We start from the raw sequence: 15729 nt of genomic DNA on the forward strand, positions 1-15729 counted from the left end.
TAGGGATAACCGTTACTTTGTATATTGTAAGGATTCCGTCTGGTAAACTTATACACTAGATGCACATAGTAAACTTAGAAAACAGTAATTATAATTATTATAGGTCAAGGTAATCCAAAGAGATTGGATTCTTTCTTTCCCCATAACAACCCATGAAGTACAACTTTCTGACTCAGTCTTGAGTTGACAAGGGGAAGTGGGGAGAGGAAAGGTAATGTTTTTATTTTATAAAAGATGGTAGTTTTCAGATGCCCAACTGCCTCAGCGTAAACCAGAGCCTTCTACTGAACTCATCACCGCCGGCATCTGAGATGCACGGGGCAAACATAATAGAAAATGGGATAGGAGGAAGCAAGTGCAGTTTTTAAAGCTTCTGGTATTTTATTTTGCCGTGTGAGGACCTGCTTTACTTGCTAGGTATCTTCACCTCCTGGAGCAACTGATTCATCTTTCTATCCCCCCATTGTGTCCAGAGTGAGTGTTCAATAAGTGATGTTTGTTGATCACACAGAAATGATAGCGGCACCATCAGGAAAACATGTGCTTTGAGCTGCTTTTCCGAGAATGCAAACGGATTTGCTTTGATCCATTCATGTGACCAGAAGCATACTTTGTGAGGGTTAGAAACTGTAATACATGACCACTGAGTCTTTCAGGAGGGAACAAGAGGCCTAGTCCTTGGTCAGCCCCATAGTTACTGAAGCCAGCCCAATTAGGGCCCAAATGAGTCTGGGGACTGATCAGGGAAGCTTTAAAGAGTATGAGGGAAAGAAAAATCAGAAGAAGCTAACTGGTTCACCCCCAGCAACCCAGACTGTACTTTTAGAGAACTTAAAAGGAGGACTGCCTGTTCCATTCAGTTTGACTTTGCTGTATCTGTAGCCCTTTGGTCTCTTCCCCCCTTCTTCCCTAAATTGCCACTCGCCCCCTTTTCCACCCTTTCCATAAAAGAGCATTAGCATGCAGGAACTGGTGAACTGTTCCATCTCTTGGTACACTGAGTATCAGAGCTGATAGGGGGTTCTAGGACGTGTGCTTTGAAGTCAGGCTTTTCTCTCTTAGAATAGGGTAGCTATGTCCAACAGGTGAGTGGAGTGGGAGAGCAGTATGACAGGTAAACATTTTTTGTTTGGAATCTGCAGAAAGCACTGGGGACTAAAAGCATCCCTTCCATGTTGTCCTGCTACCTGTAATAAAGGCCTTGTCTTGGGTGGGTTTTATTTGTGAGTTCTTCTCGCAATTTCTTTTTCTCTCTTCTACAGGGCCGATTCTCACTTGCAAGTTGTAAAGTTCTTAAAGATTTTTATTTATTTATGTATTTATTTGACAGCAAGAGAGAGAGAGAGACAGAGCACCCAAGCAGGCAGAGCAGCAGGCAAAGGCAGAGGGAGAAGCAGGCTCCTCGCTGAGCAGAGAGCCCAGGACCCCAGGATCACAGCCCAAGCCAAAGGCAGATGATTAACCAACTGGGCCACCCAGGAGCCCTGTAAAGTTCTTAATCTAGTGATCTGGGAAGTGCCTTCTTAGGGCCTGTGTGGTTGTCTTGCACTCATCATAGACAGGATTGGGGGTAGGACTCAAACATAATCAAACCTTCAACTGTAACAGGCAGTTTGGGAAATGGAGTTTTCCCTATATTTGAATGATTTCAATAAGCATTCAACAAAACTCTTAGCTCAGGCTCAAGAAACATAGCTGAGACCCAGACTTGAGGAACACCCTGGAAACCCAACCCAGAATTGTAAACTATGCTTTTTTTTTTTTTTTTAAATAAACCAACACCAGTTCTTTCCCAAAGAATAGACCATGGTATAATCTTAAAAAAAAAGAAAAAGAAAAAAGAAAAAGAACAAAACAAACAGCCTTGGAAGTTGATGTCATGACTCTTAAACCAAATTCTGGGGAGAAGCTACCATTGGCCAAGCTTTCCAGTTTCACTCTCCATAATTAAAGAAGGAAAGACCAGGTTTTACCTCAATTTTACCTCAATTCACTGAATTGAACCTCACTGAACACAGAATTGTTCTTTACATCTTTTCTGGTTGTTTGATGTTCTCCCATCCAAGTACTAATCAGACCTGACCCTGCTGAGCTTCTCAGATTCAACGAGATGGGGTGCATCCAGGATGGTATGGCCCTAGACTGATTGTTTGATGTTCTTAAGCTCAGGTTAGAAAACTAAAAGTTCAAGTCTCAGCTATTTGTTCTTTAGCCTAATCTGAGATTTGTTGAAGGCCCCTTGAAATCACTGGAATATAGGGAACACTCCATTTCCTAAAGTGTGTGTGATGACTGAAGTTTTGGGCTTGATCCCTACTCCAGATCTTGACTCCAATAGGAACCTGGGGAGCTGGGAGGAATTAAGTTGATCTTAGCTAAGAACATGGAGAAATAAGTCCTACTGAGAAAATTAAAGCTGTGCACTTCTGGAACAAATCTGCCTATCATTCTGAAAGATGAAGAGGCTGAGGCACCCATAACCTGTAATAGCTTGCTGAAGTCACCTTAGGGCAATATTTCACAGCCAAATGCACTTCCCAGGTGTAACTCCCTTGAGAGCCTTTTGCATTTCCCTCCGTCCAGTCTCCCCATGCTGGTGTGAGTACATTCCTGGGCCCGCACTTCCATTGCAACACTGCAATCCCTCTCGTACCCACTAAGGAAAGGGCTCAGTGAGGGGACCAGCCAGTCTATCTTGGAATCCTACATGGTGGCTTGCCCAGTGTCTTCCACATGGTGGACATTCTATATACTTTTTGTGAATAACTAGATGACGGGAGGTGGGGGGGATACTCTATGTCAGGTTCTCTTTAAAGGAATCTTTGGAGAACATTTTGCGTATTTAATCATCTGTCCCCAGTTTTGTTATTTCGTGAATCTGGGATTTTCATAGATAAATCTTGTTCCTTATTTTCAATATATGTATGGATCTCTCCTTGTTCTCTAGATTGATTGGAACATTAGTGAAGCTTATTTTTAAAAGCTTAGGAAATTTAGCGTTGTGGTTAAAAAAAAAAAAAAATTGCTTGGACCAGAGTGTGACCTTTAGTCAGTACTTTTCTCAGAGATAGCTTCAACTGGTTCCACAGTCCTGCCTCCTACCCTATATCCCATTAGTTGTTTTGAATCCCTGTTTACTTCACGTTCACATGCCAGATTTTAATGGGAAACAAACAACCCTGAGATACGTTCTCCGGATGCTTGCTTGGGCAATACTTAGACTTAGTTCCTTATTTTTCCTTACCTCCTTTCCCCTCCCCCCACTTTTAAACCAGTTTCGAGAAGACTTGTTTACCAGGTTGGAGAGCCAGAGGCTTAGCTGGGGCGGTGTGATCGTAGCGCCCTCTGGTGTATTTTTTTTGAGAATCTCCCCGAACTGTAAGAGTGGGAATTTTTTTTTCGATTGGCCTTCGAGGGGAGGGCCTCTGTGTTATTTCAAATATAGTAAATCAATAACATGTAAGTTTATTACCTACATTGGATACCTAAGAAATACTATGTTGGGAGTATCAATTGATTATCAGAAGTTTGTTTATTATTATAAAATTAGGCTTCAATGACTAGGAAAGAGCAGCTTAAGAGTGTTTTGTGCTTTTTCCTCATCTCCCACCAGTGTGTGCAAGAGGTAAAGGGAAAAGGATGTCCGTCCGCCAAGAGTAACTGAAAAGAGTCTAGAACCCAAGAGTTAAGGGGGAAATGGTGAGGATCAGAAAACGTGGTTACAAACAAGTCTTATCCTCAGTCCTCACTCGGATCTGAGCCCAGAAATTTAAGACCCAGCCAGAAGTTGAGAGTCTGCCAGACTCTCACTCCCAGGGGAAGCCGGAGTTGGGGGGATTGGGTGATGGACAGAAATCTGACATAGACACGCCCTTTAGGGGACTCCTAGAGTATTTACACTGTGCCACTCTTTGCATCTGGGCCTTCTGGGTGACCATTTCTCTTCCTTCCTTCCTCCCTTTTTTTTCCTTTTTTCTTTTTTAAAACAATTTCAGTTTGAGGATCACTTCCTTTACCATTGTTATTAGCAAAGTCACTGTGGGCCAGAGGACACAGCCTCTGGCTTGAGTCAGACACACCTGTACTCGAATTCCTGTCTTGCCTTATACCAGTTCTAAGACGTGGGAAGTCAACCTGCTGGGTCTCAGTTTTCAGGAAGTTCCTTATAGAAACACTTTGGAGGATTAAAAAGCAATAACAGAGTAAACAATTTAGAAATAGGTTGGTGGATTTTGTTATCCCAGGAATGAGGAAGAGAGTGGGCCCATTACTAAGGAGATGACTCAGGCTTTAGGACTGTTGGTGTTTCCCAGAGGTTCACAGAACCCTGGACCTGTCCTGGAAAACATTTAGAAGGAACAGGGGTAGGCGGAGATTCTGGAAGCAAATAAGCCTTTATTAAACATCACCTATGCTACATATTTGGGGCATTAGGAAGTTATGTAACTTGGATCTGGCAAAGTCCTTACCCTTTAGGAGTCTTCAGGTGGTGAGAAAAACCTCCCCCAAAGAAATGATTTCAGAGACCGTACAAAGCACAATGTATCAGCTATAGGAACAACTTAACCAAGCGGATTTCGTATAAGCACCTAAGAGTTCCAGAACAAAGGAGTCAGTAAGAGTTCTTGGAGAGGGCCTCCTTGGGGGTACTCAGTGGGGTGAGGGTGAAGGTGGGTTTTATGCTGGGTACCAAACAACATGATAAACATGTGATTGTCTGATGGCTTTCTGTGAGATGCAAGGGAGTGGAATTTGCAAAGACCCAAGTATACAATCCGGGAAATTACATGTGCAGAGGTGGTGGTGGTGAAATAGGTAAGCTTTGACTGGACCAGGAGTGATAGAATAAGAAGTTGAAGAAGTACTGAGCATTTGAATTCTATATTTGAATTCTGCACATTTGAAGTGTTACTAAATTAAAGGATTAATAAAGTCTCACTTTATTAATTTGGATTTGAAATGAAGGCAATCCTTAAAGGTGGGAGTGGGGGATACAAAGCATACTTTCAGCTAGTATAAATTAATTCTAAATTCTGTTTATATCACTTCCACATGGTGGTGCAACTTTGGTGAGCAAACTGAGATACCCACTTTATCAGGATGAGACTTGAATGATTCCAGTTTTGAAATGTGAGAAATCATTATACTCTCAGGTGAAAGGCAATCTTTTGTGCCTAGAGAAGTACCTGGTGACGGCATGACTGCTGGACTCTGTTCTCCTCCCTTTGAAAGCCTCCCTTCTATTGCAGCCTCTGTCTCCCCACCCCCCACCCCGCCCCAGTGGCTTTTCTTGCACACTCACCTACCCCCCTGGTGCTCTTCCACCCCACCCCCAATCCCATCAGCATCCCTTTCTCAGACTCCTCTCTCCTCATCTCCTCAGCAATTAGACATTCAAGGGCAAGAGATGTACCAGCAGATGGAGACCAACTGTACTCCTTCATGGCCATTACCTTCACTGGGGACCAAAAAGGGTACAGTGCACATGTCTGAGAGAACCTGCGAGGAGGAAGATGGGTGGACAATGTGCCAAGCATTCTAGGCTGTCTCAGGAAGGGTTTTTGGAAAGGAGAAGAGCCTGATCATCTTTCTCTGATGGATCCACTTCCTGCAGCAATTTGTAGAGGGATCCTACAGTGCTCTTGTGATATGGAGCTTCTTTGGATCCCATCAGCTTCAAGCTGGTACCGTAACAACGATGCCAAAGGGAAGAGATGCCATAGATTCCCAGCAGACACAAAGCATTTATCATCACATGCCAACAGAAGAAGGTGGTGATGAACATGATGTCGCTGATGTCATCATCCTGCCATGGGTAGCCAGTGACTGGCTTGTACAGAATAAAGCCTGCCTGTATCAGCCAGGAGCCCATCATCAGAAACAGAAAAGTCTCAATCAGCAAGAGGTGAAATGTGTCAGGAGTCCACAGCTCTATAGTCAACACCAGCATCAGTAGGAACACCACCAAGATGAGCAGACAATGTGTCTGAAGCTCTATCCCTGTTGAGTCCTGGACATGTGACATCAACAACAGCAGGAGCACATAGAAGGTCAGGGCCAGGGTACCTTTTTCTAGAAGCACACACCTCTGAGGCAGCAAGTTCTTGCTCATGACATCGACACAGCCGTTGAGGGTGAGGAGGATGAACATGGTGAGGTGCTGCCACTCTTTGGGGTACATAAATCTTGGTGGCAACTCTCTGTTCACCAGTATCAACCCTCCTTTAATGCAATTGATCTCATAAGCTATCAAGATGGAGCCAGTCACCATCTTCAGCAAACCTCCATAGGATATTTTCCACAGCCTGGCCCATCTTCCCTTATTCCTAGGATGCCATGAAAAATCCAGCAGAGAGTCTTTGAGTATCATGGCTTTGGAGACTACTATTGCCTGATACAGTCCATATAAGATTAAAAATAGTCCTGGGTACACATGACCAATAAAGGTTCCCATTGAACTACAGATCTGTCTAACAAAGGAGAGAAGAGCAAAATTTGGGCAAGTCCACACCTTCTGGGGCCACTTCAAGGTCTGGCCTTTGGAAAGAATTGCCTTCCACCAACTTTTAACATCTCACCCCACCCACTGCTCCCCCACAGAGGAAATGTTTCTTGAAACAAGCCTACGCCTTTGGTGGAGTAAAGCCTCCATTGTTCCATTCCATTCCGGTACATTGGGAACTAACTGACTTCTGCCAAAGAAGAGCTTGTGAATATGCTTTTAGAGGCTCCTCTCTGTGGCCCTTGAGGTACTCCTGTGCACCCCTGTCCCTTTCTCCCATGTCTTCCTGCCCCTTGTGCTGCCCAGCACTCAAACGAGGAGAGAGGGGCATGGGATAGGGGTAGGGGTTGCTGTGGTATCCTGAGGTAGCCTGGCCATTCAGACATAGCTTTGGTCCAGTTGTAAGGCTTTCTTTCTGAACACCTATATTTATAAACATTTGGATATGTGACCATATAATACACACCTAGTGTCAATCTGGTTCTTTTTTTTTTTATGTTATGTTAATCACCATACATCATTAGTTTTTGATGTAGTGTTCCATGATTCATTATTTGAGTATAACACCCAGTGCTCCATGCAGAACGTGCCCTCTTTAATACCCATCACCAGGCTAACCCATCCTCCCACCCCCCTCTCCTCTAGAACCCTCAGTTTGTTTTTCAGAGTCCATCCTCTGTCATGGTTCATCTCCCCCTCCGGTTTTCCCCCCTTCATTCTTCCCCTCCTGCTATCTTCTTCTTCCTTTTTTTTTTTTTAACATATAATGTATTATTTGTTTCAGAGGTACAGATCTGTGATTCAACAGTCTTGCACAATTCACAGCGCTCACCATACCACAGACCCTCCCCAATGTCTATCACCCAGCCACCCCATCCCTCCCACGCCCCACCACTCCAGCAACCCTCAGTTTGCTTCCTGAGATTAAGAATTCCTCATATCAGTGAGGTCATATGATACATGTCTTTCTCTGATTGACTTATTTCGCTCAGCATAACACCCTCCAGTTCCATCCATGTCATTGCAAATGGCAAGATTTCATTCCTTTTGATGGCTGCATAATATTCCATTGTATATATATACCACATCTTCTTTATCCATTCATCTGTCGATGGACATCTTGGCTCTTCCCACAGTTTGGCTATTGTGGACATTGCTGCTATAAACATCGGGGTGTGTGTACCCCTTCATATTCCTACATTTGTATCTTTGGGGTAAATACCCAGTAGTGCAATTGCTGGGTCGTATGGTAGCTCTATTTTCAACTTTTTGAGGACCCTCCATACTGTTTTCCAGAGTGGCTGAACCAGCTTGCATTCTCACCAGCAGTGTAGGAGCATTCCCCTTTCTCCGCATCCCCGCCACCATCTGTCCTTTCCTAACTTGTTAGTTTTAGCCATTCTGACTGGTGTGATGTGATATCTCATTGAGGTTATGATTTGGATTTCCCTGATGCCGAGCGATATTGAGCACTTTTTCATGTGTCTGTTGGACATTTGGATGTCTCCTTTGGAAAAATGTTTGTTCATGGCTTCTGCCCATTTCTTGATTGGATCATTTGTTCTTTGGGTGTTGAGTTTAAGAAGGTCTTTATAGATTTTGGATAGGAGCCCTTTATCTGATATGTCATTTGCAAATATCTTCTCCCATTCTGTCAGTTGTCTTTTGGTTTTGTTGACTGTTTCTTTTGCTGTGCAAAAGCTTTTTACCTTGATGAGGTCCCAATAGTTCGTTTTTGCCCTTGCTTTCCTTGCCTTTGGCGATGTTTATAGGAAGAAGGTGCTGCAGCTGAGGTTGAAGAGGTTGCTGCCTCTGTTCTCCTTTAGGATTTTGATGGACTCCTGTCTCACATTGAGGTCTTTCAACCATTTGGAGTCTATTTTTGTGTGTGGTGTAAGGAAATGGTCCAGTTTCATTCTTCTGCATGTGGCTGTCCAATTTTCCCAATACCATTTGTTGAGGAGACTGTCTTTTTTCCATTGGACATTCTTTCCTGCTTTGTTGAAGATGAGTTGACCATAGAGTTGAGGGTCCATTTCTGGGCTCTCTAGTCTGTTCCATTGATCTATGTGTCTGTTTTTGTGCCAGTACCATACCATCTTGATGATGACAGCTTTGTAATAGAGCTTGAAGTCCAGAATTGTGATGCCACCAGCTTTGCTTTTCTTTTTCAACATTCCTCTGGCTATTCAGGGTCTTTTCTGGTTCCATACAAATTTCAGGATTATTTGTTCCATTTCTTTGAAAAAAGTGGATGGTATTTTGATGGGGATTGCACTGAATGTGTAGATTGCTCTAGGTAGCATGGACATCTTCACAATATTTGTTCTTACAATCCATGAGCATGGAACGTTTTTCCATTTCTTTGTGTCTTCCTCAATTTCTTTCATGAGTATTTTATAGTTTTCTGAGTACAGATTCTTTGCCTCTTTGGTTAGATTTATTCCTAGGTATCTTATGGTTTTGGGTGCAATTGTAAATGGGATCGACTCCTTAATTTCTCTTTCTTCTGTCTTGTTGTTGGTGTATAGGAATGCCACTGATTTCTGTGCATTGATTTTATATCCTGCCGCTTCCCTGAATTCCTGTATGAGTCCTAGCAGTTTTGGGGTGGAGTCTTTTGGGTTTTCCACATAAAGTATCATATCATCTGCAAAGAGTGAGAGTTTGACTTCTTTGCCGATTCAGATGACTTTTATTCCTTTTTGTGGTCTGATTGCTGTGGCTAGGACTTCTAGTACTATGTTGAATAGCAGTGGTGATAGTGGACATCCCTGCCGTGTTCCTGACCTTAGGGGGAAAGCTCTCAGTTTTTCCCCATTGAGAATGATATTCGCTGTGGGTTTTTCATAGATGGCTTTTATGATATTAAGGTATGTACCCACTATCCCTATACTCTGAAGAGTTTTGATCAAGAAAGGATGCTGTACTTTGTCAAATGCTTTTTCTGCATCTACTGAGAGGATCATATGGTTCTTGTTCTTTCTTTTATGAATGTATTTTATCACACTGATTGATTTGTGGATGTTGAACCAACCTTGCAGCCCAGGGATAAATCCCACTTGGTCGTGGTGAAAAATCCTTTTAATGTACTGTTGTATCCTACTGGCTAGTATTTTGGTGAGTATTTTTGCATCCATGTTCATCAAGGATATTGGTCTGTAATTCTCCTTTTTGAGGGGGTCTTTGTCTGGTTTGGGGATCAAGGTAATGCTGGCCTCATAAGATGAGTTTGAAAGTTTTCTTTCCATTTCTATTTTTTGGAACAGTTTCAGAAGAACAGGTATTAATTCTTCTTTAAATGTTTGGTAGAATTCCCCTGGGAAGCCATCTGGCCCTGGGCTTTTGTTTGTTGGGAGATTTTTGGTTACTGCTTCAATTTCCTTAGTGGTTATAGGTCTGTTCAGGTTTTCTATTTCTTCCTGGTTCAGTTTTGGTAGTTGATACATCTCTAGGGATGCATCCATTTCTTCTAGATTATCTAATTTGCTGGCATATAGTTGCTCATAATATGTTCTTATAATTGTATTTCTTTGGTGTTGGTTGTGATCTCTCCTCTTTCATTCATGATTTTGTTGATTTGGGTCATTTCTCTTTTCTTTTTGATAAGTCTGGCCAGGGGTTTATCAATCTTGTTAATTCTTTCAAAGAACCATCTCCTAGTTTCATTGATCTGTTCTACTGTTCTTTTGGTTTCTATTTCATTGATTTCTGCTCTGATCTTTATTATTTCTCTTCTCCTGCTGGGTTTAGGCTTTATTTGCTGTTCTTTCTCCAGCTCCTTTAGATGTAGGGTTAGGTTGTGTATTTGAGACCTTTCTTGTTCCTTGAGAAAGGCTTGTATGGCTATATACATTCCTCTTAGGACTGCCTTTGCTGTATCTCAAAGATTTTGAACAGTTGTGTTTTCATTTTCATTTGTTTCCATGAATTTTTTAACTCTTCTTTAATTTCCTGGTTGACCCATTCATTCTTTAGTAGGATGTTCTTTATCCTCCATGTATTTGAGTTCTTTCTGACTTTCCTCTTGTGATTGAGTTCTAGTTTCAAAGCATTGTGGTCTGAAAATATATGGGGAATGATCCCAATCTTTTGGTAGTGGTTGAGGCCTGATTTGTGACCTAGGATATGATCTATTCTGGAGAATGTTCCATGGGTACTAGAGAAGAATGTGTATTCTGTTGCTTTGGGATGGAATGTTCTGAATATATCTGTGAAGTCCATTTGGTCCAGTGTGTCATTTAAAGTCTTTATTTCTTGTTGATCTTTTGCTTAGATGATCTGTCCATCTCAGTGAGGGGGGTGTTAAAGTCCCCCACTATTATTGTATTGTTGTCGATGTGTTTCTTTGCTTTTGTTATTAATTGGCTTATATAATTGGCTGCTCCCATGTTAGGGCATAGATATTTACAATTGTTAGATCTTCTTGTTGTAGAGACCGTTTAAGTAGGATATAGTGTCCTTCCTCATTGCTTATTACAGTCTTTGGTTTAAAATCTAATTTGTCTGATATAAGGATTGCCACCCCAGCTTTCTTTTGGTGTCCATTAGCATGGTAAATGTTTTTCCACCCCTTCACTTTCAATTTGAGGGTGTCTTTGGGTCTAAAATTAGTCTCTTGCATACAGCATACCGATGGGTCTTGTTTTTTTATCCAATATGATACCCTGTGTCTTTTGATTGGGGCATTTAGCCCCTTTACATTCAGGGTAACTATTGAAAGATATGAATTTAGTGCCATTATATTGCCTGTAAGGTGACTGTTACTGTGTATTGTCTGTGTTCCTTTCTGGTCTATGTTGCTTTTAGGCTCTCTCTTTGCTTAGAGGACCCCTTTCAATATTTCTTGTAGGGCTGGTTTCGTGTTTGCAAATTCCTTTAGTTTTTGTTTGTCCTGGAAGCTTTTTATCTCTCCTTCTATTTTCAGTGACAGCCTAGCTGGATATAGTATTCCTGGATGCATATTTTTCTCATTTAGTGCTCTGAATATATCACGCCAGTCCTTTCTGGCCTGCCAGGTCTCTGTGGATAGGTCTGTTGCCAATCTAATGTTTCTACCATTGTAGGTTACATATCTTTTCTCCCAAGCTGCTTTCAGGATTTTCTCTTTGTCTCTGAGACTCGTAAGTTTTACTATTAGATGTCGGGGTGTTGACCTATTTTTATTGATTTTAAGAAGGGTTCTCCATGCCTCCTGGATTTTGATGCCTGTTTCCTTCTCCAAATTAGGGAAATTCTCTGCTATAATTTGCTCCAATATACCTTCTGCCCCCCTCTCTCTTTCCTCTTCTTCTGGGATCCCAATTCTTCGAATGTTGTTTCATCTTATGGTATCACTTATCTTTTGAATTCTGACCTCATGATCCAGTAGTTGTTTATCTCTTTTTCTCAGCTTCTTTATTTTCCATCATTTGGTCTTCTAGGTCACTGATTTTCTCTTCTGCCCCATTTATCCTAGCAGTTAGAGCCTCCATTTTGGATTGCACCTCATTAATAGCCTTTTGATTTCGACTTGGTTAGATTTTAATTCTTTTATTTCTCCAGAAAGGGTTTCTCTAATAAATTCCATGCCTTTTTCAAGCCCAGCTAGTATCTTTAAAATCATCATTCTGAACTCTAGTTCCGACATCTTACTAATGTTGGTGTTGATTAGGTCCCTGGCAGTCAGTACTGCCTCTTGTTCTTTTTGTTGAGGTGATTTTTTCTGTCTTGTCATTTTGTCCAGAAGAGAATAGATGAATGAGAGAACAAAATGCTAACAAGGTAACAATGTCCCCAGAAAATATACACTAAACAAATCAGAAAAGACCTGAAACCGGGGGAAAATTTCGAAAGGGAAAGAAAAAAAAAAAAGATGATAAAAACAAAGAAAAACAAACAAACAAAAAAAAACCCAGAATATGATCAAATATGATCAGGCTGGTGCATAGATCAGTGCCACACACTAGATTCTGGGTGTATTTTGGTCTGTTAGAAGAAAGTGCCTTCCAAAATTTTAAAGAAAGAAAAACTTATATATATTACAAAAATAAGGGTTAATATGATGAAGGGATGGAATATGAGTGTAAAGATGAAAATTATAAAAGATTTTATAAAAGGAATTTATAAGATAAGTTGGCTGAAAAAAGAAGAGAGTTTAAAAAAAAAGGGAGAGAGTGTGATCAGGCAGGAGACTAGAACAAAGCCATACACTAGAGATTTAGGGTATATTTTGATCTGTTAGAAGCAACTGTATCTCAAAATTTTAAAAAGAGAACAACTTATATATATATATATACACCAAAAATAAGGGTAACTACTATGAAAGGATAGAATATGACTCTAAAAAATGAAAAATAAAAAATATTTTTTAAAAAAGGGATTAATAAGATGTTGGTTGAAAAGGGAAAAAGAAAAATTAAAAAAAAAAGACAGTTAAAAAAATTAACTTTGAAAGGCTAAAGAATTATGGGGAAAAAGCCATGAATTCTATGTGCAGTATTCCCCTAGCGCTGGAGTTCTGCCGTTCTCATTGATTGGTAAACTTGGTCTTGGCGGGCTGTTCTTGCTGATCTTCTGGGGGAGGGGCCTGTTGCCGTGGTTCCCAAATGTCTTTGCCAGAGGCGGAATTGCCCCGCCCTTGCTGGGTCTGGGCTAAGTAATCCAGTCAGGTTTGCTCTTGGGAGCTTTTGTTCCCTGCAAGCTTTCTGTACAGCTTTGGAGGCTGAAAGTGAAAATGGCGGCCTCCCAATCTCCACCCTGGAGGAGCCGAGAACTCAGGGCCCTGCTCCTCAGTGAGCCCCCAGAGAAAAGCAGTCAGTCACTCCCGTCTCCCCGGTCTCCGGCTGCACTCCGTGCTCACCTGGCCCGTGACTGAGCGTTTCTATCTCTGGCACCCGACTCGGTGTGGAGTCTCCAAACCCAGCAGATCCCTGCAGTACACTCCCACGCTGCTCCTCCCGGGGGGAGGAAGGGGAGTCTCCCCGGATCTGCCGCTTGTTGGGTCCCTGTTGGAGGAGCAGTGGCCCAACTGTGCTGAGGATCACAGTTTATGGCAACCCTGAGCTGAGAGCCCACGCCTCGGCTTTGTCTCTGTAGCCAGCTTCCCCGCTCTGATCCCTGGGAGCTCTGCCACACTCAGGCACCCCTCGGTCTTTCTGTGACCCCGAGGGTCCTGAGACCACACTGTCCCACGAGGGTTCCACCGCCCCGCTTAGCCACTGGAGCAACGTCCCTCAGCGGAGCCAACTTCTAAAAGTTACGACTTTGTGCTCCACGGCTCTATCACTTGCCAGAAGCGGCCGACGGAGGCCCCCTCCCCTGCTGTCTATCCTCCCAAATATCGCCTCGGATTCCCTTCTCCGCACGTCCTATGTTCCAGAAAGTGGTCACTTTCCTGTCCAGAGAGTTGCTGCTATTCTTTTCTTCGATATCCTGTTGAGTTCGTAGGTGTTCAGAATGGCTTGATCCCTATCCAGCTGAATTCCTGGGACCAGACGAAATCCAGGTCTCCTACTCCTCTGCCATCTTGCTCTGCCCTGTCAATCTGGCTTTTCTATTCTTTTATAGACACATCCTGAAGATCCCCAAGAAATCTCCCTTCACCTCCTCTTACTTCTTCCCATCTCCATGTGCCCCTACCCCCACATCAACATCTCTACTGGCCAATAAATGGATCTGTGATAATTGATTTTCAGGGACTGTGGTGGTTTTGTAGTGTGTTAACCTCACTAAGCTTAAGCCATATTTCCCAGAATGTCCTTCCTTATATGGCTCCAGGTTGAGTTGGCTACAAGAGAGATTTACATGAGAATCTGAATTAAATGAGATTCTGAAGCAACAACCTGAGCACACACTGAAGGTGTAGGGTGCCAGGTGCCACTGTAGGTCATGCATTCTGTTCCTGATCCGTTGGCTCATCTCCTTGGCATGGGCAGCAGCCAAGCCTATAGCTCCCTTCACTTAGAGTCAGGGTACCAGCTTCTTCTGCAGGTCACTTGCCATTGAAGTATGAGGTGGCAAGAGGCAGACACAGGCTCCATTTTGTTCTCATAGGTTTCAGTTTGTCCTTGCTCTTCCCTAACTTCCTGCAGTATTCTTCCTCCTGACCACTGCCACATTGACCTGAAATGACCTTGGGCCTTATTACATAGCAGCCTTCCATAGACTTCTTTGCTACAAATGTGTAAGGTCTAATAGCCATAAGAAATACATATTTCATATCACTTTGCTCCCAGGATTCATCCCTTACGGATACAAGGGATTAAGGTCAAATCCTTAAAATGCAGATACTGTTGAGTGAGTGACTCCTGTGAGTTGGTGTTGGCCATTTTATTTTAATGTGACTTAGCCCATCAGCTTCATTTATCTGTTACTCCACTAGTGTCTAAATGCATCTCAGAAGACAGATTCCTAGGTATTGGGTAATAGGCAGCTGAGTATAAAGCAGAGAGGATGGAAAATATAATAATGAAAATAAAGCAAAGAGGATGGTGGAGAAAAAAGGGTACAGGGAATGTGAGGCATGCCCTGGGCCCATACATGGTTTTGGATTTATTGCAGTAGATTCTGAAATAGGAGTTTTTTGGGGCATAGCAATTATGCTAAGGGGGAGGGAAGTTCATTATTCAGCATGAGCCCTGCTGACATCACAGTCTTCTGCATAATCATCAGTCCTCACAGTACAAAAAATGTCCTGGAGCAGAGAGGCAGCACCTTGTGCCAACAGCGCCCCTAGAGGGGAGGAGGAGAATTTACACCCAGGTTATAGCACTCTCTCTGAGCCCTTACTCCTATCCATCCAAGTACTTCTTCTCAAGTTCACTTAATTCCAAAAAAATTCAATCTCTCTCTGTCCTTGAGAATGACAATAATTCAGATTGCTTCTTACTATTGAGAGATTAGGTGGGGCTAAGATTTGAGAGGTGAAGGCAAGTTGGAAAAAAAGAAGCTTAATTCTGCTTTATGAAGGAATTTGCTTATTTTAAAATTTAGGTGTTTTTTTTTTTTCCTTTAGAGAGCATGTGAGCGGGGGTGGGGGAGTTGCATAGGGAGAGGGAAGAGAATCTTAGTATATGTGTTGCTGAAGCTGAAGCTGAAGCAAGCACGAGGGAAGAGAATCTTAAGCAGGCTCCATGCCTAGTGTGAAGACTGATGTGGGGCTTGATGTTAGGACCCTGAGTCAGATGCTTAAATGACTGAGCCACCCAGGCACCCCAGGTGTTTTTGTTTTTTTTTTTTTTCAATTA

The 15729-nt window shown here is 42.5% G+C and overlaps 1 protein-coding gene across 1 annotated transcript; it reads right to left on the reverse strand.

The window, feature by feature from the left end:
• Positions 1 to 5548: 5548 nt before the first annotated feature.
• Positions 5549 to 6454, reverse strand: TEDDM1 (transmembrane epididymal protein 1). The gene has a single exon (XM_045871796.2). It carries the CDS (start codon positions 6452 to 6454, stop codon positions 5549 to 5551), a length of 906 nt encoding a protein of 301 aa, XP_045727752.2.
• Positions 6455 to 15729: the final 9275 nt, after the last annotated feature.

The sequence above is a fragment of the Mirounga angustirostris genome, unplaced genomic scaffold, assembly GCF_029215605.1.
Source record: "Mirounga angustirostris isolate CCGP_5_RB_7025 unplaced genomic scaffold, mMirAng1.0.hap1 SCAF_6, whole genome shotgun sequence".
Classification (NCBI taxonomy): domain Eukaryota; kingdom Metazoa; phylum Chordata; class Mammalia; order Carnivora; family Phocidae; genus Mirounga; species Mirounga angustirostris.

Bases quoted from the DNA above. Each gene is read 5' to 3' on its own strand.
- TEDDM1 (XM_045871796.2), bottom strand. From the start codon at position 6,454: ATGGGAACCTTTATTGGTCATGTGTACCCAGGACTATTTTTAATCTTA.